The sequence below is a fragment of the Osmia lignaria genome, chromosome 5, assembly GCF_051020975.1.
Source record: "Osmia lignaria lignaria isolate PbOS001 chromosome 5, iyOsmLign1, whole genome shotgun sequence".
NCBI lineage: Eukaryota > Metazoa > Arthropoda > Insecta > Hymenoptera > Megachilidae > Osmia > Osmia lignaria.
In genome coordinates, this window is record NC_135036.1 from 5,873,045 (window position 1) to 5,899,431 (window position 26,387).

The following is a 26,387-nucleotide window of genomic DNA, read 5'->3' on the forward strand; positions in this document are numbered from 1 at the left end:
TAATTAAAAAGTTTTCATTTAATATCTAATGATTGTTGTTTCATAATATCAGTGGCTATTGTATAGCTTAATTTATATGAATTTATTTTGACATAACCTAAATGTAAAATATACATGATCATATATAAATTTTATAAGTTCTCAAATACTTACAAAAATGATATCAACATATAAATGTGGTGTTTGTATTTTTGGAAGATGTACACAGGTAATATGTGTCACATTATATTTTATAAACCTTATTACTGTGTCTTCCACAAATTATTGATTATTATAATATTTTTCAGAACAATTTGCCTTTAGCATTAGCTCCTATTAATTATCCACTGTACAATGTCACTTTTCAACAATCTAGAAGTATAAAAAAACATTTCAATCAAAAATATCGCAAAGAAAGAGCACAAAAGTTTATTAAAATGGATCTACCAAAGTATGATAATGATGGAAATATAAGCCAAGATAAAGAAAGATCCATGATGAAAAAGTTAGGAATCTTACCACAAAGACAATGGACAGAGAGACCTATTCTTATTAGTTGTACACCTCAAATATTTGAATCCTATGTTGTTCCAGAAGGTGATGGAAAATTCTCTGCCATTTCTACTTCAGTATGTAATTATATTTAATGTATAATATTTGAGAACGAATTGCAAAACACTTGTACACGGTGTTAACTTTATGTTTATTAATCAGGGAGCAAAACAAAGGATCGAACTTTTAGAAAAAAAGAGTAAATCTTTTTTGGCTATTAGAAAAATTAGATCGTACGATGACGAGTTTTCAACTAAGACATTCGGAGAGAAGGCATTTGAGATTTACCTAAAAGCTCATGAAGCCTTAGTGGCGTAGGTGATATTTATTAATCTTGTGTCATTATATTTCTTCATTTGTTACTAAACTATTATTTTATAACATTATATTAGTATACATTATTATAAATGAAATTGTTTTCAGTAAAGATGATAATGCACTGCTACAGTACATAACTGAAGCAGCATTTCCTGTAAGTTTTGTGCTTTTAAATTTACTATTATTATTTCATATTCTGGAACACAAATATTCGATTTTAGATAATGATTCATAATATGGAGGATAAAACAATTGTATGGAAATTCTTAGAATCTTTGGAGCCACCACGTCTTGTACATGCAAGGAACACAAGTATGATAACAAAAACAAATGAATTCGCTCAAGTAACCGTTCGTTTTCACACTCAACAGGTTTTATAAGAAACTTTATTGCATTATTTCTCACAATGTACAATATTCAGATTGTTACATAAGAAATTACTTTTTAGATACTGTGCATTTACGATAGATTCGGACGATTGATGTTGGGTAGCGAGACAGTGAAAAAGGATGTTTTAGATTATGTAGTGTTTGAGAAGCATTTATCTAATGTGTACGGTAACTGGAGGATACACGGTAAAATTATACCAAAGTGGTTGAAACCCCAAGAAATAGCGGCGAGAACTTTTATATTACCAAAAGAAAAAGAGGAAGCTCCGCCTTCTGATGCTGAATCAGTCGCTCACAGAGTACGTCCCGAAACGTTGGACGCTAATCCATAATGAGTAAACGTATAATATAATAATTACTTAATGTAGAATTATTCATTCATTAGTAAAATATTTTGAACGCAAAGAAAAAATATCTTAATTACTATAATAAAACGTCAGCTTTTCAAGTATAAGGATAACAAGAGCTGTTAACAATCCTATACCGAATACAATTAGTATCAGAAACACTTCTTCCATAATAACCGGATCTATTTTATTACTTTCTTTTTCCTCCACAATGTCTGATTCTATCCAGTACTGCTTTAATCGGTTCATTAAGCCGACTTCGTATAGTTTTATTATTCTGTACGGATAAAACCGGGTAGAATAAGATACAATAATGTTTCTTCTCGTTATATTTAGCTTATCTTATAAACTATTTACCCGATGTCGATGCTTTTCTTGTACTCGAAATTTCGCGCAATTCCAGAACTTATTATTGTCGAGAAAACAGGTTGTCCCACTGGATTTAATTGACAGATGCGCAGGTCAGTAGCTTTCTTCATGTGTACGCTTTGAATTATAGTAAATAGCTTGTTTGTTGAACATCCTATCCTGTATAGCTCATCTATCGTTTCTACGGCTGTATATCGTTTCGCTTTTCTTAATGCTATTAAATCAGAATAGTTGTTTGCCTGAAATCAGTTGCCAAATAATGAACTATAGTACCGGATTTAATCTTGATCCAGTTCTATAATTCTGTTACCTTAAATAAAATATCCGCGAAAGAACCCGATTTCGCAAGAACATGGTACGAGGAGCTGTTAATTAAAGTAGATAGATCTGAAAAAGGTGGTACGGTAATAGTTTTCGTCATGTAACAAAGTACAATTGCACCGAAACATGTTCTAATTAAGGTAGAAAATATATTCAACCATAGTTCCACTAGGTTCGAGCTCTTAAGAAGTCTTGGCGGAATATAATCTGAAAAATGAATGTATTTTCTTAAATTATTACAAATTCTTCATTTGAAAAATACGTTACAGTTTCTTCTTACTTTGACCACACATCACGCCGAAATTGTAGAATACGTGGTCGCTCAGTTTTACATGCAACTTCTGATATGTAAGGGCCACTGCTGTCTTTTGACAAGTGTAACTGCAAACGCTTAGCAAAAGATATGTCCACAGTATTGCATACCAAACTTTTGGAGCGAATAATTGCAGCATCCAATCCAACAGATATTGCTCATTATGTTTGATGTAAAATCGATGACTGTACATTAATTAAGATATATTTACTAAGCACAAAACATGTAACATAAAAGTATTAATAATTAGCATTTATGTGCATTGTCATAATTAGAATTTTTTTCTGCGGGGAGACAACTTCACAAAATATTAAAATATTAAGATATTAGAACCTGAATATTCAGGAATTTTATAAATTTAGTCTTTGAATTTTAAAATGATTTTGTTTACAACACAGGATTATCCTGCCCACTACATAGTTATGACAATGTTAATATATTAATTTAAAGTTTAAACTTGATCAAAAATGACTGCACAATCATTTTAATAATGATTTTAATATATGTATTGATTGATACAGTATGTATAAGTAAAACCAACTAGCCTGCTTATCCTTATAGGCATCGAAAACTGAGCAGCCTTTAATCGTGAAGTAGAAGCTTGCACTCTTGGTATCACATCCGTTTCGTTTGCTTGAATAATCTTCAATAAACCATCTTCATAAGATCCATTAGGAAGTATACCTCCTAATGTTGGATATTCGCTTAAGATTGGTTTTAATCTGAAAGGATTAAACTCGGCTGAAATCTTATGTGTTTCTTATCGTGATAATTAACAGTCTTTCTGAATGGTTCTTTCTTTACGTGAAATTTAAGTAATGCGCTAAAATATGCCACATTTCTCCAGTCACCCCCGACACTTTGGATCCATTTGCTTCTGTGTTGACGAGATTCTTTTGCTGTGAATTGTACAGCAATGTTGAATAAGAAATTGATAAAAAAGACATCTTAATAATTTGTACATTTTAAAATCTATCGTTTGAATGGGTCCAACAGTATTGTACTGATGAAATAGTAATCAAATTGTTAAAAAGAAGATACTTTACCAAGGAAGACGAATGCCTTTACCTCAAAATAAGTGAATCGTACAATTTTCTCTTGGAAATTGTGCGTTTCCCGTTCCCGACTTCGCTTAATAATTTCCTGATTGAATGCAGCAAAATATGGATCACTGAAAATGGGCACGAAATTTCCAGTTTTCTTATTCCACATCACTCCATTCGCAGAATGAACGGGTTTAAAAAATTTGTAAATCATTAAAAACAATAGTAACTCTTTCATAAAGGCAACTTTCCTTGGACCGTTTCGTTTCGAACGAGAACTGTTCATGACTGTATTTTTTTTTTCTATTTCTCAGGATATTGTTACAATGATACAGAGATTATCGTGATATTTGATGTTTTAGCGTGTGATAATTATAATCGAATCGATCTCCATTTGGTGTTCATTTCATTTGATGAACGCTATTATAAAGCATTTTATACGGTGAATTAAAGCTTTAGATATTCTTTGATATAAGAAACTTTTATTCTGTTCAATACAAACACAATGGAACTTTGTATCCATTGGGGTAATTAGGATTTTTGTTTAGGGTGAGCCAGATTATCTTATTTACATTTGGGTGCAATTCAGGCTTTTGTTGATTAATGTTGGACTTTTATTAAAGGAAGAATGATTTACTTATCTCATTAGTTGCTTTTAGTTTTGAGAGAAGTTAAGGAAAGCTAAAGTGGGTTGGAGGAGCTAGAGTAGATGAGGAGAACATAGGGAGATCCTAACTTAGAATCTCTTGTCCTTATGCGTGCATTTGGATGCAACATAGACTTTTCTTCATTATTAACGGGCTTTTATTAAAGGAAGAACCTCTCATTACCTGCTTTTAGTCTTGAGAGAAGCTAAGAGCCTAAGAGACCTGTTAGAGCTAGAGTAGATGAGGAGAACATAGGGAGATCCTAACTTAGAATCTCTTGTCCTTATGCGTGCATTTGGATGCAACATAGACTTTTCTTCATTATTAACGGGCTTTTATTAAAGGAAGAACCTCTCATTACCTGCTTTTAGTCTTGAGAGAAGCTAAGAGCCCAAGAGACCTGTTAGAGCTAGAGTAGATGGGGAGAACATAGGGAAATCCTAACTTAGAACCTCTTGTCCTTATGTGTGCATTTGGATGCAACATAGGCTTTTCTTGATTAATGATGGGCTTTTATTAAAGGAAGAGTCTCTGCTTTTAACCCTGGAAGGAGTTAAGAGCAAAAGAAAGTTAGAGGAGCTAGAAGAGATGAGGGAGTATAGAGAGGTTCTTATCCCCTAACATAGAACCTCTAGTCCTCAAGCAAGTGGCAGAATACTCAAATTTTCCACTTTCCAAATCAGGCAGGTGGCAGAATACTCAACTTTTCCACCTTTCAAATAAGGCAAGTGGCAGGAGTTTCCTCTTTTTCCACTTCCCTTTGATAAAAGAATCCCAAATTGTATATGACCACAGGTACTTATACACAATCACCCTTGTAAACCCCAAGAGACTTGGATATATACCTAGTCTTTTATCTTCACCACCCCCATACATTTATCCTACTTGCGTGTCTGTTACATCAACAATCAACGAATTCACTTTGTCAGATGGTGTTAGCATTCGTGATCCTGCATTTTTTTAATGCATCCACGATGCACTGATAATCACCCTATCACGTAATCGTAGCCGAGTTTCAGGTCACTGATGGAAATACAGCGTACGATGCAAATCTAGTGTACCATTTTATGAAAAAAAAAGGAAATAAAATTCAAGGAAGAAGGTTTATAAAATCAACGCATATTTTTTAACATTTATTCCTGGAACCGATCAGGATCGAGCATCTTAAACGTTAAAATCAAAGATCTTAAACTTATGATCTCTTGTCGATGTTTTTAAGGGAAAGAAAAAAAATCTTAATTAGTATAATAAAACGTCAGCTTTTCAATTATAAGGATAACAAGAGCTGTTAACAATCCTATACCGAATATAAATAGCATCAGAACCACTTCTTCCATAATAACCGGATCTATTTCATTACTTTCTTCTTCCTCCACGTTGTTTAATTCTATCCAGTACTGCTTTAATCGGTTCATTAAGCCGACTTCGTATAGTTTTATTATTCTGTATGGATAAAACTGGGTAGAATAAGAAAGAATAACGTTTCTTCTCGTTATGTTTAGTTTATGTTATAAACTATTTACCCGACGTCGATGCTTTTCTTGTACTCGAAATTTCGCGCAATTCCAGAACTAATTACTGCCGTGTAAATAGGTTTTCCGACTGGATTGAATCGACAGATGTACAGGCCAGTAGCTTTCTTTATGTCTACGGTTTGAGATATAGCAAATAGCTTGTTCGTTGAACATCCTATCCTGTATAGCTCATCTATCGTTTCTACGGCTGTATATCGTTTCGTTTTTCTTAATGCCGTCGCACAAGGATCGTTGCTTGCCTGAAATCAGTTGCCAAATAATGAACCATAGTATCGGGTTTAATCTTGATCCAGTTCTATAATTCTGTTACCTTCAATAATATATGCATCAAAGAACCCGATTCCACAAGAACATGGTACGAGGAGCTGCTAATTAAAGTAGATAGATCTGAAAAAGGTGGTACGGTAATAGTTTTCGTCATGTAACAAAGTACAATTGCACCGAAACATGTTCTAATTAAGGTAGAAAATATATTCAACCATAGTTCCACTAGGTTCGAGCTCTTAAGAAGACTTGGCGGAATATAATCTGAAAAATGAATGTATTTTCTCAAATTATTACAAATTCTTCATTTGAAAAATACGTTACAGTTTCTTCTTACTTTGACCACACATCACGCCGAAATTGTAGAATACGTGGTCGCTTAGTTTTACATGTAACTTCTGATATGTAAGGGCCACTGCTGTCTTTTGACAAGCGTAACTGCAAACGCTTAGCAAAAGATATGTCCACAGTATTGCGTACCAAACTTTTGGAGCAAATAATTGCAGCATCCAATCCAACAGATATTGCTCATTATGTTTGATGTACAATCGTTCACTGCACGTTAATTAACAGATATTTATGAGGCACAAAACTTGTAACATAAAAGTATTAATAACTAATATTTATGTGCATTGTCATAACTAGAATTTCTTAGAACCTGAGTATTCAGGAATTTTATAAATTTAGAGTCTTGGAATTTTAAAATCATGAGATGACCAGTGCACATTGTTGAGAGCCCAGGATTATCTTAGTTATAACAATGTTTATATATTAATTTGAATCTTAAAATTGATCAAAAACAACTGCACAATCATTTTACTATTGATTTCAATATATGTATTGATTGATATAGTATAAGAAAAACCAACTAGCCTGGTGATCCATAAAGGCATAGAAAACTGAGCAGCACCGGATCGTATGCTAAAAGCTTCCACTCTTGGTATCACGTCAGTTTCGTTTGCTTGAATAATCTTCAATAAACCATCTTCATAGGATCCATCAGGAAACCTAGCTCCTAATGATGGATGTTTGCTTAAGATTGGTTTTAATCTGAAAGGATTAAACTCGGCTGAAATCTTATGTGTTTCTTATCGTGATAATCAACAGTCTTTCTGAATGGTTCTTTCATTACGTGAAATTTAAGTAATGTGCTAAAATCTGCCACATTTCTCCAATCGCCCCCGACACTTTGGTGCCATTTGCTTCTGTGTTGACGATATTCTTTTGCTGTGAATTGTGCAATAATTAAAAGACATCTTAATAATTTCTATAACTCAAAATCTATCATTTGAAAGGGTTCAACAGTATCTCACTGATGGAATAGTAATCAAATTGTTAAAAAGAAGATACTTTACCATGGAGGTCGAGTGCCTTTACCTCGAAATAAGTGAATCGTACAATTTTCCCTTGGAAATTGTGTGTTTCCCGTTCCCGACTTCGGTTAATAATTTCCTGATTGAATGCAGCAAAATATGGGTCACTGAAAATGGGCACGAAATTTCCAGTTTTTTTATTCCACATCACTCCATTCACAGAATGAACGGGTTTAAAAAATTCGTAAATCATTAAAAGCAGTAGTAACTCTTTCATAAGGGCAACTTTCCTTGGACCGTTTCGTTTCGAACAGGAACCGTTCATGACTGTATTTTTTTTTCTATTTCTCAGGATATTGTTATGATGATACAGAAATTATCGTGATATCTGATGTTTTAGCGCGTAGTAATTATAACCGAATCGATCTCCATTTGATGTTCATTTCATTTGATTAACGCTATTACAATGTATTTTATACGGTGAATTAAAGCTTTAGATGTTCTTTGATATAAGAAACTTTTATTCTGTTTAATACAAACACAATGGAACTTTGTATCTATTGAGGTAATTAGGATTTTTGTTTAGGGTGAGCCAGATTATTTTATTTACATTTGGGTGCAATTCAGGATTTTGTTGATTATTAATGGGCTTTTATTAAGGGAAGAACCTCTCATTACCTGCTTTTAGTCTTGAGAGAAGCTAAGAACCTAAAAGAACTGTTAGAGCTGGAGGAGGTGAGGTGAACATAGGGAGATCTTCACTTAGAACCTCTTGTCCTTATGTGTGCATTTGGATGCAACATAGTCTTTTCTTCATTATTAATGGGCTTTTATTAAAGGAAGAGTCTGCTTTTAACCCTGAGAGGAGCTAAGAGCCAAAGAGAGTTAGAAGAGCTAGAGGAGATGAGGAGAGTATAGAGGGATCCTTGTTCCCTAACTTAGAACTTCTAGTCCCTAGACTTTAAAATCATAGCCAAATAAGGCAAGTGGCAGAATACTCCATTGTTTCCATTTTCTAAATAAGGCAAGTGGCAGAATTCTCCTCTTTTTCCACTTCCATTTGATAAAGGAATCCCAAATTGTATATGACCACAGGTACTTATAAATATCACCCTTGTAAACCCCAAGAGATTTGGATGTATACCTAGTCTTTTATCTTCACCACCCCCATACATTTATCCTACTCGCGTGTCTGTTACATCAACAATCAACGAATTCACTTTGTCAGATGGTGTTAGCATTCGTGATCCTGCATTTTTTTAATGCATCCGCGATGCCCTAATAATCACTCTGTCACGTAATTATAGCTGACAATGAGATTCAGGTCACTGATGGAAATACAATGTACGGCGCAAATCTAGTATACCATTTTATGAAAAAAAAAAGAAAATAGAATCTAAGGAAGAAGGTTTATAAATTCGAGGTATACTTTTTAACATTTATTCGTGGAACCGATCAGGATCGAGCATGGCGGGGGAAGAAATGAACTGATCAGTTTCATACAAAAAACATGGATCGTATATATCATACTTGATCGTGTATATATATGTATAAAGATCTTAAACTTATGGTCTCCTGTCGAAGTGGTTTGACATAAATTAATTGAACGTTTAACCGACGATGAGCCTTCGAAGCGGGAACCAGTATTACCGCATAATTAAGACACCGATTCGTAGGTTCGTCATTGCCAAGAAAAATTCTATAATTTTCTTCAACTTAATCGTTTACCTCTAATCGTCTCCTCGTTTACAATGTTCTCAAGCTTTTCTCGATGAAACGTTTCATCCGAATAGAAAAATTATCAAAAGTATAATACAAAATTCATTCGAACACACTCATTCACACTCTAGGCTCTCTCGTTACTTACTTACGACTCTATTATATTCACTCTATCGCTCTGAACAAGCGTCATTTAGTTTTATTTCTCACGTATTATCCAGTTTCACCGAATGCTGAGACTAGTTTTGAATCATTCGGGGACACGGATAAACGTCCATCCCATACAGTCGCACGTTCTACGCTCTATACACGAATGATAATTATGTTCCTGTATAATTTACACAATTAATAGCGTTGACAATTCCAATGAAACTCGTTGAATCGTCTTTACTACTAGCAGTCATGTGTGGGATGTACAGATGTTGGACAATTGATTCAAATCAGAAATCACATCCCTAAAGCAATTTGTAATTTACTTTCCATTAATTAAGTTTCCTTAAAACTGGAAATCTCGAATCTTAAATAATAAAAAAATAATATAAAATTTTCTTAGAAATTAAATCAAGATGGATCATTGACAAAAGTAGCCCATATAAAATAAAAATCAAATCTTTCCTTTACTTTGTCCAACTTCTGTAGATTCCTTAACTCTTTAATCGGCTTCCTTAACTTAATTTAAGAGATTCGTTAGAAAAATTACCGTGTAAGTTCTGACAGTCATTTAGAACAAGTGATCCAGTTACATCAAAATATACCAAACAGAGATAAATGAATTTCATCTAAAGAAAGTGTACACACTTGGTTTGAGCAGAATAATTGCTGTTCGTATCTCGATACACGATATGATTCGAATTGCTTTTCATTTTCGGGACGAATTAAATACACTGATAGTCCGCTGAATTCGTTTCTCCTTAAACGCACAATTAAATCGCGTATTGACTTAATGCTATAACTGATACTTTTTATTATTGTGCCATTCATGGTTTGATGAATCGTTCGTAAGTGAATGATCTAAAGTACATCGTTTACCAGTCCGTTAGACATTACAAACACAACTAACGTTACATATTTATATTACACCCTAGCAACAATATATCAGTCGAAAGTTAATCGGTATCGCGTATGCAAAAATATAACTAAAAATCATGTAAAAAGTCTCGATAAAAGTTACAAAGATTTACAAATTTTTCTCACATAGACAGTACCTTCTAACATTACCACAGAGGAAACGTTCATTTCTCTACGTATAAAATCAATGTATAAATTGATTATTCCTTCGCCAGAATGATTTAAAAAAATACAAATAATTATTTGGAAAAGGTACACGCGACCAACATTAACGGTACAGTCTACTGGTAATACACGATTCATGTATTTAATTACCTGTATAAAAATTCTCAAAGATTGTACCACCGTCCGACTCGTTATCGACGGTATAAAATATGTAAATCTCAAATATGAAATAAATAAATACGGAAACGTGGCAGTGATTAGGTATCAGAGTCATGGTACCTATGTTCAAGCTTCCAAGTACCCTAGAAAAACGTACCGTATAGATATCTTGTACAGCGATTATTGTAAATACGTAGAAACAATAGAGATTCATTCGCGAACGTGTTCACTTTGATACCCTGGTCTCGGTGGTGACCTTACTGGGGTCTGGTAACCTGACAACTAACTGCGCTCCGTTTTGCATTGGTCTGGTGCCGTTCGGCGTGTTCGTTTTCCCTGGTACTTGTGGTGCCGAAGGTAGAACCTTTTTAGCTCCGCTCAATTTCGGCGAACAGCACTGTTTGTCGTCGTATTCGTTCAAATTAACGTTCGTCGTCTGGTTCGGATAACCGGTTACCTTCATCGGTGTACCGTGTTCACTGAAACCACAATTCAGCCTTTGCTCGATAGGATTCGAATTCTGAAAGTTCGGCGGTAACATTTTGATCCCGTTACTGTGGTCGTTCAGATTGCAGAACGTCTGTTCAGTTCCCTTGAAGTTCATATCCTTCGGATCGCATTTGTAGATAGGCGCCGACAACTGCGTGGAATTCGTTTTGTTCGTGCTTTTGTGACTGCTACCGGAGTAACTGGTGATCGACTCGTTACAAAAATCGCTTAGGTATGTTTGATTTATGTACCAGTTGTGCAAACGATGGTGAATCTCCGGGAACTGTGGTCTACGGTTCGCCACCTCGTGCCAACATTCTATCATCAGGCTGTAGATCATTGTGGGACAGTCCTCGGGGCAGGGTAGTAATTGCCTTGATCGTATCATGTCTATCACCTCTTGATTATTGTATCCGTAATACGGCTGTGAATTAAAATTAACATTAGAGTGATCGATACTTCATTAGATTGTTCATTATGAATAATTACCTGCAAACCATAGCTGTAGATCTCCCACAGTACCACTCCAAAACTCCACACATCCGATTCTGTTGTAAATTTGCCATAAAGGATTGACTCTGGAGGCATCCATCGAACTGGTAGCAGGCTCTTAGATTGTACTCTGTAGTAATCGCTGCTGTATATGTCACGAGACAGGCCAAAGTCAGAGATCTTCACTGTTAGATTATCTCCAACCAAACAATTCCTTGCAGCTAAGTCACGGTGAACGTAGTGATGACTAGCTAGGTATTCCATACCTGAAGAAGAATGATATTATTAATAAGAGCCCTTAATTATAATTTATAAATGGATGGCAAGTAGCTGAGCTAACCAGATGCAATCTGTAAAGCGATGTGTAAGAATTCTGGCTGTTCCAAAATCTTTCCAGTTGCATTGTTCAATGGAACGTCTGATCTTGGGGAATGGCAAATGAGAAACTCGTGCAGATCTCCTTGAGTCATGTATTCGAATAACATACACATTGGTTCCCCTTTCAATATCACACCCAGCAAACAGATGATGTTTGGATGCCTAAGGTCTGTCATAAGATCAACTTCCCTTTTGAAATCACTTTGTGTTTTTGGACTTGCGTTCTCTTTCAATGTTTTCACAGCTACGTAAATAGGTGGTTCGCATTTGTTGCCTGTTTGTAATTCCCCTTTGTACACTTTTCCTGAAGAAAGCATGAAAGGATGTTATTTATTGTATTATAATCGCAGATGAGATCTTGTTATTTTATTTCGTGTTTACCGAAAGCTCCTTCTCCAAGTTCCTGTAGAAGCACAACATTGTTGGTAGTAAACTGTGGCACTCTATTATTAGACGTCCTACTACTGCCGCTGCTTAATGTCCCAGTTCCTGGAGTTGTGTTACCAGGACCAGCTAACAGAGAGCTCATTTCCATAGGTTGCGTAGTGCTCCGTCGTCCGTCGTATATATTCTTGTCACATTGTATACCCGTTAACATCTGTTTAACGAAAATTTAACGTTCATTAAATGTTCGATTTAAACAAAGCTTCAGATAAATTCTTACTTTATTCGCTGGCAAGTGATTCATTTGTCTTCTAGATTTTCTGCTTCTATAGCAGCAGCAATAACAGACCAATATGACAACAAATCCTCCTGTTAGCACGAAACCAACAACTGCATAGATCCATAAGTTCTCAACTGGAAATAAGAAAAATTTAACATCATATTTGAACATTTTTACTTTGGTTTTTATTGGTTACATATGGCAATAGTTAAATTTTAAATAAAGCTAGGGAACCCTAGATTAAAATCCTAGTTACATCAAATAGTGTAGCCTTGGACCACACAATAACAATTAAGGGTTAAATTTTATATAATTCATTATCAAAATAAATATTTCATCCAAAAAGCAACTGAGTACAAAACATAAAATCCTAATATTTTTAATAAAACTAGGGAACCCTAGATAGAAATTTCAGTTATATCAGTCTAATAGCGCACCTTTGGACCACACAATAACAGTTAAGGATTTAATTAGGAGCTTACCACATTTAGGTATATTACAAAATTCCCTCTGCGGTTTGCTATCGACATAAACGTAACACCATGGTTGCGCTTCTTTATCACCCGGGTTACGGCAATACGAATGTTTTCCAGCTAATTCGGGGTACGCGGAAATCTGGAGATTGAACTCGCCATGCGACCATTGCATGCAAGGTCTTCCGCTGATACTTGTCTTTACGATACCTCGATAAGACTTTCCGTTTCCCCAGTAACAATAGTCGTCTGTAAAAAATAATTTGCATAAATTACACGTATCCATACCGAGGCTTCTTTTAAATAAGGTAACTTACTTTCTTGCACATTGTTCCCTGAGGAAATTCCAAGACTCAAACAATCATGAGCTTCAGGGGTATTTTCCATTGGCAAATCAGAACAGTCGATTAAAGGCACTTGATGTCCAATCAATGGGTGTCTCTTAGCGATTGCATACTCTTGTCTACACAAGTCATTCTCTAACATTTCACATTCGCGTCGACAGATCCGTCGTAATTTACGATTGATCTCGTTTCTGCTTGATGACTGTGCGTCGCCGTAGCTCTGATTAATTATTTTCTTATTGGAAGGCTTTCCATCCTTGTATGGATTGAATTCGGAACCAGGACCCAACGTGGGGCTACGTTTTCTGGGAATGCCGTGCGATCTTGAGATATCATCCACGTCATCTCCATCACCTGTGTCCCTTGATAAGTCGCCTTGATTCGAATTTAACAGGTGGAACAAACTTGTGCTCACTTCTGAATTCTTAAGTTTGATAATACTGGCAGGATCACGACATACTGGGAATGCAGAGTAACACAATGATGGTTTTGCATACCCTATACAACTTAATGAAATCTCGCTGAAATATGAAAAATGCAATTTGTATTTGCTTATCGTATAATTCATTGTTGCAATTGATTATAACGCACTTACTTTGAATATTTAATAACACCAAAAGCTTTCATCAGTTTGTCATCAAGTAATTCCTGTGTCATTGGGTACGGAATATAAACTGATTGATTTCCTAAGAACTGGGCACATGTTTTTCCTACATATACCTAAAAATATAATAGACAGTTTTAACGGAGAAATCATTTGTTAGTTTATTTAATTTGAAATTGCTATGAAGGTTCCTTTTATATACCTCACATTTTCCTTCATGATTGTCTTTTCTCCCAGGAGATAATTGCATATTGACGTTTCTAAGGCCGCCGATTGTATGAACGTCGATATTACTAGATTGAGAACTAGTTGGTTGTGGACTTGGTGATAATATACTAAATGGATTTGTCGAAGCCAGATGAGAGATGTGTGGCGTTGACATTCCAGTCCCTGAGAGGTCTAATCCATCCCCAGGTCCAATGCTACAAATAACAGAAATTAATTTAATATTATTGCAATAAAATAAAAAGATATATGTGATATTATACAAATTTTTATAATAAGTTTAGTAGGTTAGGGGTGCAATAATATTTTTGCTTTATTGTTGCGAAAAATAATACATTTTGAATGTTATATATGGATACACTGATTCATTTTTTATTCAAAAAGAAAGTATCAATTTATTGATTCATTAGGTGAATATTTTCTGTCATGATTTTCCCTAAAACAAACCATTGTTTTTCATAACATAACCTTACTCAATTACGATCAGAAGCAGACCAAACAACATCCTAATGATAAGATAAAATGTTTGAAAATCATAATAAAAACAGGCATATATAATTGTCGAATATTTATTTGATTTGTGCTAGTTACATTGTCTTGTACATAATAGAAAAACGAATTCGCGGTATTTTTCAGTAACCTCACTCTAAAGACAACAAAGAGTGATCACCTTGTCTTTGTAATATTAGTAACATTTTTGACACTATTTATGGCACGTACAAAAATACACGTATTTCGCAACAATACTAGGTACAAGAGTAGCTTCATAATTATAAATTATCTATGAAAATTTTAACAGAAAGCTTATGTCATTTGACACCACACCCGGCGTCCATTTGTAGTTTGTAAACTGACGCTAATCATAACTTTTGGCGTATGAATAAGGAAGTTTTATTATTTTATATTAAACAAAATTTCTGAATGAAACAATAACAAAAATTTATATCAATTGAAGTTCGATATTCTAGTGAACTATTTCATATAATAGTTAATAAAATTTAAGCTCTTTTAGGTACTTTTATTTCTCTTCAAAATATAAGTATTTTTGGAGTAACAAAGGGTATCCTTTTCTTAGTATTTATAATAAATAAATGAGATATTTACCTATCCAAGAAATCACTATCTCCAATCATGTCCGGGGAAAATCTGTCGTCTGATGTTTGACTGATAGGGTGATCAGGATGGACAGGAACTGTAAAATAAAATTTTCAAATTACAAATGCATATAAAATATTTTAAAAGAATTTTTAAAAATTGTAAATTGTGTTATATATCAATCGAAGCGTATTTTAATTCTCTACAAAAAAGTATTAAGGTACTTGGGTCGAAAATTCATCAGGTCAAAAGATATCTTAGGGAGAGACAGTGAGAGCCTGGAGGTCTCTCCCTGGGATATTTTTTAAACTAATCAATTTTCGACTTAAGTACCTTAGTAACTTTTGTAGAGAATAACAGTACGCAGCAAATGACGTCGAAAGAAGTGAAAAATTCTAAAAAAATTTTTTCGAAATTTTAAAATGATATTCATATTTTTTTTTGAATTTTTCACTTCTTTCGACGTCATTTGCTGCGTACTGTTATTCTCTACAAAAAAGTATTAAGGTACTTGGGTCGAAAATTCATCAGGTCAAAAGATATCTTAGGGAGAGACAGGGAGATCCTGGAGGTCTCTCCCTGAGATATTTTTTGAACCGTCGAATTTTCGACCCAAGTACCTTAATACTTTTTTATTAAGTATTAAAAAACGCTTCAAATGACGTATAGAAAAATACATAGTCGTATTTAAAAAAACGAAGTTGACCTTGAGATCTTTAGAACGCCTCCACTTCCGGTACCGACATATTTATCAAATTTTGCCCTATTTTACACCATTTAATTTTCCTTAACGACATTTTTTTCTATCCTCTATCGTTTCAGAGATATTCATAGTTCAGTCATAGAACACTCTGTACGTGTCAAAAAACTGTTACTAAAGTTTGAAATAGACGGTGCGATACGAAATCGCCTAAAATCTCTCCGGTCCAGGGTGTTCCTCTGTGGAGGGAGGGCTTTTTGTACGCCGGGCACGTCGCCTAGTCCTTTTGAAAATCTCCGGGTCTCGCGCGAGCCTGCATTTGCAGTTACGGTTTATTCTCCACCCTCTTGCTCGGCTTGTGCTCGCCTTTGTGCCGTTATAATTCTAAAAAGAGTTGGGACACGATGAAAGAGGCGTCCGCTAAAAATTCCCGACCGTCGAATTTCCCGATCTCTCCTCATTTTCTTTTTCTCTTTCCACCGGTTTCTATTTCTGTACCAGGTGGAAAATTACAGCTTCTCCTCTGTGCGGGCTGATAGAATTCATTGAAAGAAATAAAAAAAAAAAGTGTCACTTCATTGCGATACACCGGTTTCAAAGTTTTCCGTGGTACCCAAAGAATTTTCCGGATTTTCATCAGGGAAATTTCACGATAGCTGCCCCCACGTCGGAAAGATCCTTTTGAGGAAAAGTAATTTCGTGTCGTAATCGAGCCGGTTTATTATAGGTGAATTGGTCTTCGGGGAGATGCCCCTCTGTGTTTGTCCTGTTCGCAAGATGTGCCCAAAGTCCAGGGGCTGGTACAAAGTAAATAATATCGGAAATCTGAATCTACCCTCGGATCGGTCTCCAAGGAGACAACTCGCTACGCTTCCCAAAAACTTCTCCAGCCATGTTGTTCGAATGACACTCGTTAGGGAGTTACATGTCTTTGAACGGTTAAACAAAAAGCAGTATTAAAAACTTGTTTGTGGAACCAAAAGTATTCGGGCTACGAAGGGTAATTATATTTTATCCTTCTTAAATGTATAATTTTTAAACAAAAAAGTTTCATATATTGGAGCAATAATTTTCAAGGGAACAGTATGTTTAGAAAACGAAAGTAATATTAAATATAAAATTAGATTAAAATTAGGGCTCTCTCCATGGTCCGCTGTCCGAGAGTAAAGGGGTGTAGATTCGGAATTATTGTTTATTAGAAATTCAACATATACATCTTATTATATGCTATTTCCTTAGTAATTTCTGAAAATTTGAACTATGTATCTATCAACAGAAGAAAATGGTTGGTTATTTCATTTTAACCCCTTTCACCGAAATACCATTTGTGGTACCAGATAATATCTCTGTGAGCTTTTATCTGAAACAAGTTCTTTTGATTTTACATTAAAATAGACAAAGAGAACTGGTACTTGTCGAAGCCAATTTTGAAACTATCAATATTTGACAAATTGGCACCTGTTTGAACCTAAATTTTCAGACATAAATTCTCAACTTCTTTTGTTAATAAAAAAAGAAAAAATTCCCTTCCACAAGTACTAGATTTTAGTCTTAAAAATATTACCACAAAGTTTGATCCAAATTAGTTCAGTAGTCTTAAATATTTCTGGTACCGATTTGGAAAACTGCATTTCGAGTAAACCGCCTTTAAAGTTTTAATTGTCTTACTAGTAGATGCGACTCGTTCTAATTGTTAAAGCTAAATGAAAATTTGGGAAAGTATTCTAGAAGAATATATAATACAATTTTCGAAAAATCGATTTTTTTCATTTTATCAAAGGTATATAACTTCTTAAAGAAAATAATAGATCTGAGGATAAACAGAGTATACAGTCTTCTGGTTTCACCTTGATAAGTAAATCAAAATGGTTTACAGAATCAAGATGGTTTAGCAGAATGTTTCCACCATTCGTTTCCATTTATCGTGAATTCCATTCACGTTTAAAATAGAAAGCCTCCTATAATTACAGCCATCTTTTCATCGAACGGAAATATTTGCCGTTCGTGCGCCAATGGGACGTTAATAAAGCTGAACTGATGAATGAGATGTGCATAAAAAAAAAAAGAAAAAAAAGAGCAAAAAAAAAAAAATTGAAAGCTCGCTCGATGCTTTATGGACTTATGGAGTGGATTTTTATGCGGCTTCGTCGACAACCACATATAACTCGCTCGCATCGATTCTGTTTTGATTTCAATTATCTTTCATTACACGGACCGCATTGTATGATTTCCGGCCGCGAATTCGATACACGATACGACTCGGTTTCCGTTCGATTTATCGTGACGCTGATAACAGATGGCTATCGGGATGACTCTCTCGTTTTTTTTGGGCTATTTTATTTATTGAAATTGAAAAGGTTCCCATGTGGAACGAAAGGAAATAAACGAAGAATCGTAAACTCAAATCGAGCGTAAATCGATCGAAATTGTTTTGAAATGATTGATATATTTGGTAACACAAAATAGATTTTCAGTTGTATTGATGTATTTGATTTTGTTTCGTGTCGTGTGACATTTCTATCAAAAATGGATTTTAATAGTAGCACTATATTTTTTTTAGTATCTTTGTTCTTTTTAATAATAGCTTTATTTTATGATAATTTGAAGAGAATTCATTTAATTTTTTTTAATTAGGAAGAAAAAGTATCTCTTGTTATTTACTGTCAATGGCAGTATTAAAGTTTCAGGTGAAAATTTTTAGATCAATTTTGATCCAAACGATTAATTCTGTGTATAAATTATTTAGAATGAAATTATTTGCGAATGAAACTAGAAGGTGAATGGAAGTTGAACGAAAAAACGAGCTCCAGATGCGAGCCCATTGCGGGGGAGGGGTTATTAATGACCCACGAGTTCTCTTATCTTTTCTACTTCCTGTTCGAGATACATAATACGTGGGTTGGACACGTAACCGCTGCTGCATCTCTGTAACATAGTGCGTTCGACTTTGGTTCTTGTTCTACGACTCGTTTTCACCGATAAGAATCTATTTTTTTTTTCATATGTAGAGTTGTAGGTGTAGTATAGTTTAGAAAACAATTTCAAGGAGTGTCATGCTCCATTAAAAGTGATCAAATTGAATTTAAAAAATTTCAGTCAAAATTCAGTATGCAATGTATCTAAATACAAAATATAAGATATTTATATTTTTAGTAAAACTAGGGAACTCTAGATTAAAATCCTAGTTACATGATTCCAATAGGATACACTTGGACCTTGCAATAGCTAAATTTTAAATAATTTATTATCAAAATAGAAATGCATCTAAATACAAAATATACAATTTTGATACTTTTAATAAAGCTAGGGAACCCTAGATTAAAATCCTAGTTACATCAAATAGTGTAGCCTTGGACCACACAATAACAGTTAAGGGTTAAATTTTACATAATTCATTATCAAAATAAACATTTGATCCAAAATGTAACTAAGTACAAAATATAAAATCCTAATATTCTTAATAAAGCTAGGGAACCCTAGATAGAAATTCTAGTTACATCACTCTAATAGCGCACCCTTGGACCACGCAATAACAGTTAAGGGTTAAATATCACAATGGTCGAGCCGGTTGCAATATCCAGCAGTTTCTCTCACCATTTTGGTCAGCCACAAGATTTCCAATTATAAAAAAGAATAAACCAGAAAGGACAGAAGAAAACGAGACTCGACAGCTTAATTCCCTCTGCGGTATATTCGATAACAATTTCATCCTCGATATCGTTGCTCGATTAATTGAGTAACACCGAAGAAGAGGAAGAGGAGTAAGAAGAGAAGGTGAAAAGAAGGAAAGGAAGAAAGTGAGATTCAGAGGGCGGCAGAAGGCAAATCACGTACACCGCCGCCTTAGCCGGCTACTGAATTGAATTTCGGACAACACTTACCACGCCAGCCTCATGAATAATGCATTCACCGGAGTGGCTGGTCGCGGGTGTCGCGCATGGAAAAGTGTTGACCCCTTTGACCAAGATGGATGAGCCAGCCGTTGATTATCAAAGACAAACGTGGCCTCCAACCGCGTTTCTTGCGCCCGACTCTCGGCACACCGTGTACACGTCCACAAAAGGGAGCAAACGTGTACGAGGGTCTTTGGCTGAAATTTCCTTCGAACCAGGTATAAACAACTCCTCTGATGAATTATTGAGCAACGATCGAGAGAGGGTGCATCGATCAGAAAGAGGTTTTATATATTGGACAAATAGTATAAAAAGAGGATAAATTAAATTTTAATTTCCATTGTTTTCGTGGTCCAAGGGTTAATTATATGAAACTTCAATTTCGATATTTTAATAAATTTTCACTCACCAATATTAATTAACATATTCTTATCAAAATAATTAGAAAATTCATTCTTTAATTTTAAAATCCAAAGTTACTTGTATATTACTTATTAATATATTTTTTTTTTAATTTTTGAAAAGGTAGCACGTTTCGACAAAAACTTACTAATAATTACGAGAGGATATAATTTTGTAGGACGATGTAACAAGACGATACGCGTTGATACATTATGCTATTACGTTTCATTGCTCGACATTAGACGAGATTACGTTGCATCCCTTGATATTACGCTGGGGACGCTGACTTAATGGCTTATTTCATCATCGTGCTTGCTCGAATATATTTCTTTTTCTCTCGTTGCCCATTTTCCCAAGGATCTCGCGGTATCTTTAACGCGCCGTGTAATTTGTACCCTCGTAAACGAGTCGGTGAAAATTTGCGGGGGACCCAGATTCTATGGACTGCAGTAACTTATTATTTTTATCGTGCCGATGGTTCGTTTAACCTTTCCCGGAGAAGAAATGGGAGAAACCTTTCTTGGATTTGCGACAAAGACTTTCCTTGGTCGATAACATTGAACAACAAATTTGATGTATCTTCTCATTTTAATGAATAATTTAATCGACTTTATAAAAGAGAATTTTCGATAAAAATAAAAATAAAAAATTCGTTGCAATATTGGTGTAACAGGTTTGTAAACGTAACCGGCAAGCGGTTTGCAGGAAATTAACGCGCGTGACCGCTGCCGCAATAATCAGTACTCGAGCGAAAACCAAGCGCATTAACGATGCAATTAATTAGCATTCGTAATACGAGGAGCGTTCGGGCGGCACGAAATCATCGAAATTTGATCGGAGGTAGACGGAAGTTGAACGCAGATGGCGTACCGTAGCTGGTGCACGATTGAAAAATGCATCCGAGAAAGGAGGATCGGTGCAACGAGCCAGAGGCGCATCTAATTTCCCCGTAATTTCGCTAATGGGCTCTCGTAGTACCCATGATATAATGCCATTAACCACACTATTAAATCGCTTTTATCGTGTCCTATCGGTATTCCATTAATATTAATGCTCGCGGTGCTACTGATCGGAGATGTTTCGATCCGCCTGTCGTTTATCCTTGACGCTCATTCTACAGTCAAAATTAATTTATAGAACGAGAAGATCTTCCTGAGAAAAATTTGAAAAATAAAGCGTTTAATTTGGCCAAGATTTGGGGTTGTAAAATGATATCTTATTTTTATTTGCAATTTGAAAAATATTTATATTCCATCAATTTCACTGAAACTCCCCAATAATTATTATTATTAATAATTATAAAACTCGTCAAGCTGAATATGCCTATATTGCATTTTGGGAGCAGAAGTCTAATTGTGTAAAAGATATTAACATTACATAATACATAACAAAAAATTGTTATTTTATAGTAAATGCAATGTAATTGATAAATTAATTAAAAAAAATAAAATTTTAAATAAAAAAAAAAAATTAGGGAACCGAGATTCGAACTGGCGACCTTTGGATTTGCAGACATGTGTTTAACCCTTTATATGGATAAGTGTTATACTTTCGAATGTAAGGAGTGATTAACTTTTAATATCTATTAAATAATTAATCATCTGCCTCTAAAATGGGTACAGGTGTTCTATGTAGTGCTAAGGTTTCGTTAATAAATCAGCCTAACATTTGTGGAGCTCTCTACGTTAGATTAGCCACCATGAAAGTATAATAAGAATTCGAAAAAGGTGGTCTCAAAGTTATGGTCGTAATTCCAGAGAAAAAAAATGGTAAAATGAAAATTAGCAAGGAAATATATTCATACATACGTAACGTGTAACCCTACCACGGCGTCCCTTAAAGTATACCGTCCGACAAGACTGTGTACCCCCGAAAAATAATCCCCCTCCCTAGGCCCGTATTAAGGTAGATTACTGCTTAAACCCGCACGAGAAAGTTTCACCTTAATAGTATTCTATGTTCGCCCAACGGCTAATCCCCATTAGCGAAATTACATGAAATTATAATAAAGCTTGCTACCGCTGGTTCCATCGTTAAGCCACCCCCTTGAACCCCCATTTCAGTGGCGGGTTCTATACGAAAGTATCCACGGTGTATGCAGATCGGAGTTAATACAACAATGGCCAGGGAATTGGGGGTGGTTAATACAATATTTATGAGAGATACGTATCCCGTGCCAGTGATCCACGATGGAGGAAATTCGTCAAAAGTGTTTCACGTGGAAAAACTCGTGGAGTATGGGGAAATATAAATGGGGTTGCATAATTCTTTTTTGGGGTAGCTGTGGACAAGGATGATAAAATTGGAGAATTTTCAATTTTTTATAAAAATTTTTAATAATAAAACAATGGGAAGCACTATGATAATTTCCAGAACTGAATTAGAACAATTTATATTTTAAAATAAAATTGGAGAATCTCTAATTTTTATAAAAATTTACAATAACAAAACCATGGGTAGCATTACGATAATTTCCAGAACTGAATTAGAAAAATTTATATTTTAAAATAAAATTGAAGAATCCTTAATTTTTATATAAATTTGCAATAACAAAACCATGGGCAGTAACACAAAAATTTCCAAGACCGTATTAAGATTTCTGGGGCCCTGGAAAATAGCTCCCCGTTATCCAGTACTAATAATTTCTATGATATTAAATAGAAAAATGTGAAAATTGTCGTTTCGAGTTATTCCAACGTTAATTTTCTTGAAAAGTGAGAGTGAATCTCGTCTGGCTTGTCAGCAAGGATTTTTGGATTTTCAATTATCCTGAACGTCGATGACATGTTGCGGTTTGGGGGGATAGAAAATTGACCGCTCCTGTGTTTGAACGCTTTTCTGCCAGTATATATTTTGCTCATCCAACGAATTCCCCGTTTGACGACTTTATTTCCCTTCTGACAAGCAATTCCACGTTTGTTTCAGTGGCGGAACGGAAACGTGTCTGGGAACGAGTGATAAGAACTGACAGCCACGACCCGTGGCCTGTTTTATTGGAAAGAATCAATTACATCGTTCGATGTTCACTCTTCACCTGTAATTTTGTTTCCGATCGTCTGTTGATCTTTCACCGAAACGTAGACGTGTTTCATGATTAGCTGAATGAAATTCACTTGGTCCACGCAGAATTTAATCGATCGTCCTTTGGAAACATTTGCTCGTATGTTAATTTGCGAACAATCGTGAACGAGGAACTAATGTATTCAGAAATAATATTCTTTTTCTGTCTGGGAAGCTATTCTGTTTTAGCATGGTTTTTCTTCTTTAATCAAATTATCATTGGTATTGATTCTGTTAAAAATTGATCAGGAGTAATAATTAAGTATTAATCCTTGAATCTAAAGTTAAATGTATAATTTTTAAACGAAAGAGTTTCATATGTGGGAAGGAGAATTTTTAGAAAAACAGTGTACAATTTAGATAAATTAAAATTGGGGCTTTCTCCATGGTCCGTCGTTCGAGGGCTAAGTATTATGATCTTTAATTTTTTATTGTAGACTTTGGATAGGTTAAAACAGGGGCGGACTGGACATCGGGAGTTTGTGAAAATTAGAAATTTGGGGGACTAATTAATTAAAATTAAGGCTTGTATTCTTTAAGAGGACCCTTCATGTTACTAATCTTCTGGGAAAATTTCAACTCTCAGTTCACCTCTCGGTCCTTTTCATACAATGTAATAATGTGATTATTTTGTAATTATCCCGATTATCTCGGTGATTTGAACGATTGCTATGAAAACACAAATGCATATAAAATGGTGAGATTAGTAAGTAAAAGTTTTAATCTATCGCGAGCAAAACGTTCCGTCAGAGGCGATCATAATTCTCTTCTCGTTAATTGGAAACACTTCTACGAAGGCCGCAGGCTAATAATCCTCTTGCTGATCTTTTTCCCGGATTATCCTGGCTGCGGGCGAACGGTTCCCGTGGAAATTGCCTCCTTTAGTGGAGCCATAATTCCCGTGGAATTTATAGCGGCTTCGACACCCTTGGACGTCGAGCGTACTCGATTACCATAAGTCGTGTAAAATCGAAGATTTATTGTACACCCATAAACCGTGTCTCAGACCAGACTCTCTAACTTTACCGTGTCTTCCATTGATGGTCCATCGAACTGGGAAAAGTCTCGCTAATCGGTTCCTTTTATGGCCTCATTTCTGCTCCACTTTGAATTCCAGATCTTCGAATATTCAGACAGAATCCTAATTATCTCCAGACTCGATTATTTTATTGTAAAATTGTAAAATAGTAATTTGCAGTTTTTTAGGAAATTGATAGTTTAAATTTTGTAAAATAGTAATTTTCAGTTTTTTTGGAAAATTGATAGTTTAAATTTTGTAAAATAGTAATCTCCAGATTTTTGGAAAATTGATAGTTTAAATTTTGTAAATTAATAATTTTCAGATTTCTGGAAAATTGATAGTTTAAATTTTGTAAATTAATAATTTTCAGATTTCTGGAAAATGGAGTTGTTCAATGGAAAATTTTAATACTTCATATCGCCAAGGGAAAAAATTAATTTACTCATATAAAATCATATGAGTGCAGTTTCCGAAAGAGTTGAATCCCCTCCGATCGAAAGGGTTGAAAAATTGTATATGTATAAGTAAAATTGATATTGAATATGAAATACTCGTATTTCAATAGGGAGAATCATTAAATTTCACGAGAAATAAACAAAAAGTGATATTCACGATCATCGACAACCAACAATAATTGTCTACTACCGTTTGTACGTGGGGTGGTAATTAAATTTCGTCGGTAACAGTACGTTTCTCCTTCCTTTTTTCATTTTTCCAACGTATTTCCCGAGGTTTTTTCGATATCCATGTGTCGTTAAAATACGACACGAATACAGTGCCGTTTCCGCGGCTTGGTCCACGAATTCCGCGTATATTGTTCTCGCGATAAATCAAGGTAATTTCGTTCCGTGTTATTAAATGAAATTAAATCACCGTTTAAACAGCCGCCGCGTGCAACAATAAATTAACGAAATTGAGCAACTGCGTCGTGACGGGAATTAGCATGGAATTATGGGGACAGCAAGTAGTGTAGGGTTGAACAGGGTGAAAGAATGCGAATGTGCCTGATTAGAATTCATCTACAGTATACTACAATATATAATACTTGCAGTATATTAAATCAAAAATGATTTAACAGAACAGTTCACACTTCATTTCTTAAATGTCTTATAGAAATAATTATTTTTCAATTAAAAAAATGTATAGAAATTATCTAATTGCAAAGAAAGGTTAATCCTAGATCCTAGAGAAATGAATAACATTTTTAATAAAAGAAAATAATAAAAAATTAAATTAATATTGTAGCTTTCTCTATGGTCCGCCGTCTTAGGACTCTCTCCCTGGTCCGCCGTCAGAGCCAGAGAGTATCAAGTTCAATTTATTTTCTATTTCAAAAAACAACAATGTCCAATACACGATTTCACTTTTAAACAATAAAACAATACATTCTCTATCCGTGTTAAAAAAATTACTTTCATGCCTCCAACGATTTCAAAATTTATTTTAACAAAGATTTTGTAGCTTTGATTTGTTTTCTAAAATATGAAAAGTGTGACTTAATACACTTTGCCTTTGGAGTGCAGATATTTATTACATACTCCATTTGCGTTTCCACTTGTTCGTCCAACTTATTTGCCTGACAACGGTAACAGACCGCTAAGTACACCGCTATTTTATTAAACCCCTTTGATCCCGATAAAGCAATAAAATCCCGAACGATCGGCACTCGAGAAACAAAGCGAAAGGAAGAAACCGGGATCCAGATTGCTGGTACTCGGATGTCGGAGTACCAGGATCTTCTCTTTTTTTTTTTGCATTGCTTACAAGCAGTTCTGACGATATTTAGGATCGAAGAACGCTTATGTACGAGGCTGGCTACCATTTATCTCGTTGCATTCTCTTCCCTTCGCGGTACACGCCCGTGTGTTCGTACACCTATATCTGCTTTCCACCGACGAAACGATCGCATCTACTCGCTAAACCAGTGGCTCTCACAAAGTTTCGACACTTTAATAGAAGGTCGTTTCAGTTGGGACAATTTCCACTTTCGACGTGTCACTTGGACGTGGGCGTAATTCACCTGGAAATTGCCACCTTTGGTACATA

At 34.9% G+C, this 26,387-nt stretch overlaps 4 protein-coding genes across 7 annotated transcripts in view; 1 reads left to right on the forward strand and 3 right to left on the reverse strand.

Annotated features, from left to right (window-relative positions):
* The first annotated feature begins 47 nt into the window (after window positions 1-47).
* On the forward strand, window positions 48-23,453 carry mRpL45 (mitochondrial ribosomal protein L45). Of its 2 annotated transcripts, none has more exons than XM_076688392.1 (6): window positions 48-208; window positions 288-608; window positions 694-845; window positions 955-1,003; window positions 1,071-1,161; window positions 23,186-23,453. In XM_076688392.1, exons 1-6 carry the CDS (start codon window positions 158-160, stop codon window positions 23,356-23,358), a joined length of 837 nt encoding a protein of 278 aa, XP_076544507.1. In that variant the 5' UTR covers window positions 48-157; the 3' UTR covers window positions 23,359-23,453. The 2 variants fall into 2 exon arrangements, with proteins under 2 accessions (XP_076544507.1, XP_034188040.2); XM_034332149.2 differs by lacking the exon at window positions 23,186-23,453 and adding an exon at window positions 1,298-8,785 and having other exon boundaries at window positions 1,071-1,220.
* LOC117607830 (uncharacterized) lies at window positions 1,655-3,800 on the reverse strand. Its single transcript, XM_076688400.1, has 7 exons — window positions 3,657-3,800; window positions 3,393-3,487; window positions 3,134-3,310; window positions 2,556-2,773; window positions 2,265-2,482; window positions 1,943-2,193; window positions 1,655-1,862 (listed from the first exon to the last, which is right to left on the reverse strand). Exons 1-7 carry the CDS (start codon window positions 3,798-3,800, stop codon window positions 1,655-1,657), a joined length of 1,311 nt encoding a protein of 436 aa, XP_076544515.1.
* On the reverse strand, window positions 5,514-7,730 carry LOC117607904 (uncharacterized). 2 transcript variants are annotated; one of them, XM_034332146.2, is made up of 7 exons: window positions 7,455-7,730; window positions 7,210-7,304; window positions 6,951-7,127; window positions 6,415-6,632; window positions 6,124-6,341; window positions 5,802-6,052; window positions 5,514-5,721 (listed from the first exon to the last, which is right to left on the reverse strand). In XM_034332146.2, the coding sequence occupies exons 1-7, from the start codon at window positions 7,713-7,715 to the stop codon at window positions 5,514-5,516; spliced, it is 1,428 nt and encodes a 475-aa protein (XP_034188037.2). In that variant the 5' UTR covers window positions 7,716-7,730. The 2 variants fall into 2 exon arrangements, with proteins under 2 accessions (XP_034188037.2, XP_076544506.1); XM_076688391.1 differs by having other exon boundaries at window positions 5,596-5,735.
* Ror (tyrosine-protein kinase transmembrane receptor Ror) overlaps window positions 8,853-26,387 on the reverse strand; it is a 228,172-nt gene continuing 210,637 nt past the window's right edge. The window contains exons 5-14 of one of the 2 annotated variants that reach the window (XM_034332131.2): window positions 15,275-15,362; window positions 14,148-14,367; window positions 13,937-14,061; window positions 13,315-13,862; window positions 13,007-13,246; window positions 12,525-12,658; window positions 12,242-12,458; window positions 11,823-12,164; window positions 11,480-11,748; window positions 8,853-11,414 (exon numbers count right to left, since the gene is read on the reverse strand). In XM_034332131.2, the coding sequence (XP_034188022.2) occupies window positions 10,728-11,414; window positions 11,480-11,748; window positions 11,823-12,164; window positions 12,242-12,458; window positions 12,525-12,658; window positions 13,007-13,246; window positions 13,315-13,862; window positions 13,937-14,061; window positions 14,148-14,367; window positions 15,275-15,362 (2,870 nt within the window). In that variant the 3' untranslated portion in view covers window positions 8,853-10,727. Of the gene's footprint in view, window positions 11,415-11,479; window positions 11,749-11,822; window positions 12,165-12,241; window positions 12,459-12,524; window positions 12,659-13,006; window positions 13,247-13,314; window positions 13,863-13,936; window positions 14,062-14,147; window positions 14,368-14,840; window positions 15,024-15,274; window positions 15,363-26,387 lie in introns of those variants that run through there. The other variant, XM_034332132.2, reaches the window with a different exon arrangement.

Bases quoted from the DNA above. Each gene is read 5' to 3' on its own strand.
- mRpL45 (XM_034332149.2), top strand. From the start codon at position 158: ATGATATCAACATATAAATGTGGTGTTTGTATTTTTGGAAGATGTACA. The intron at 209-287 runs GTAATATGTGTC...AATATTTTTCAG, and splicing joins TTTTTGGAAGATGTACACAG to AACAATTTGCCTTTAGCATT. The intron at 609-693 runs GTATGTAATTAT...TTTATTAATCAG, and splicing joins TCTCTGCCATTTCTACTTCA to GGAGCAAAACAAAGGATCGA.
- LOC117607830 (XM_076688400.1), bottom strand. From the start codon at position 3,800: ATGTGGAATAAGAAAACTGGAAATTTCGTGCCCATTTTCAGTGATCCA. The intron at 3,311-3,392 runs GTAAAGAAAGAA...TAATCCTTTCAG, and splicing joins GCGCATTACTTAAATTTCAC to ATTAAAACCAATCTTAAGCG. The intron at 2,483-2,555 runs GTAAGAAGAAAC...TTCATTTTTCAG, and splicing joins CGGCGTGATGTGTGGTCAAA to ATTATATTCCGCCAAGACTT.
- LOC117607904 (XM_034332146.2), bottom strand. From the start codon at position 7,715: ATGAACGGTTCCTGTTCGAAACGAAACGGTCCAAGGAAAGTTGCCCTT. The intron at 6,053-6,123 runs GTAACAGAATTA...AACTGATTTCAG, and splicing joins TGATGCATATATTATTGAAG to GCAAGCAACGATCCTTGTGC. The intron at 5,722-5,801 runs GTAAATAGTTTA...TTATCCATACAG, and splicing joins AAGAAAAGCATCGACGTCGG to AATAATAAAACTATACGAAG.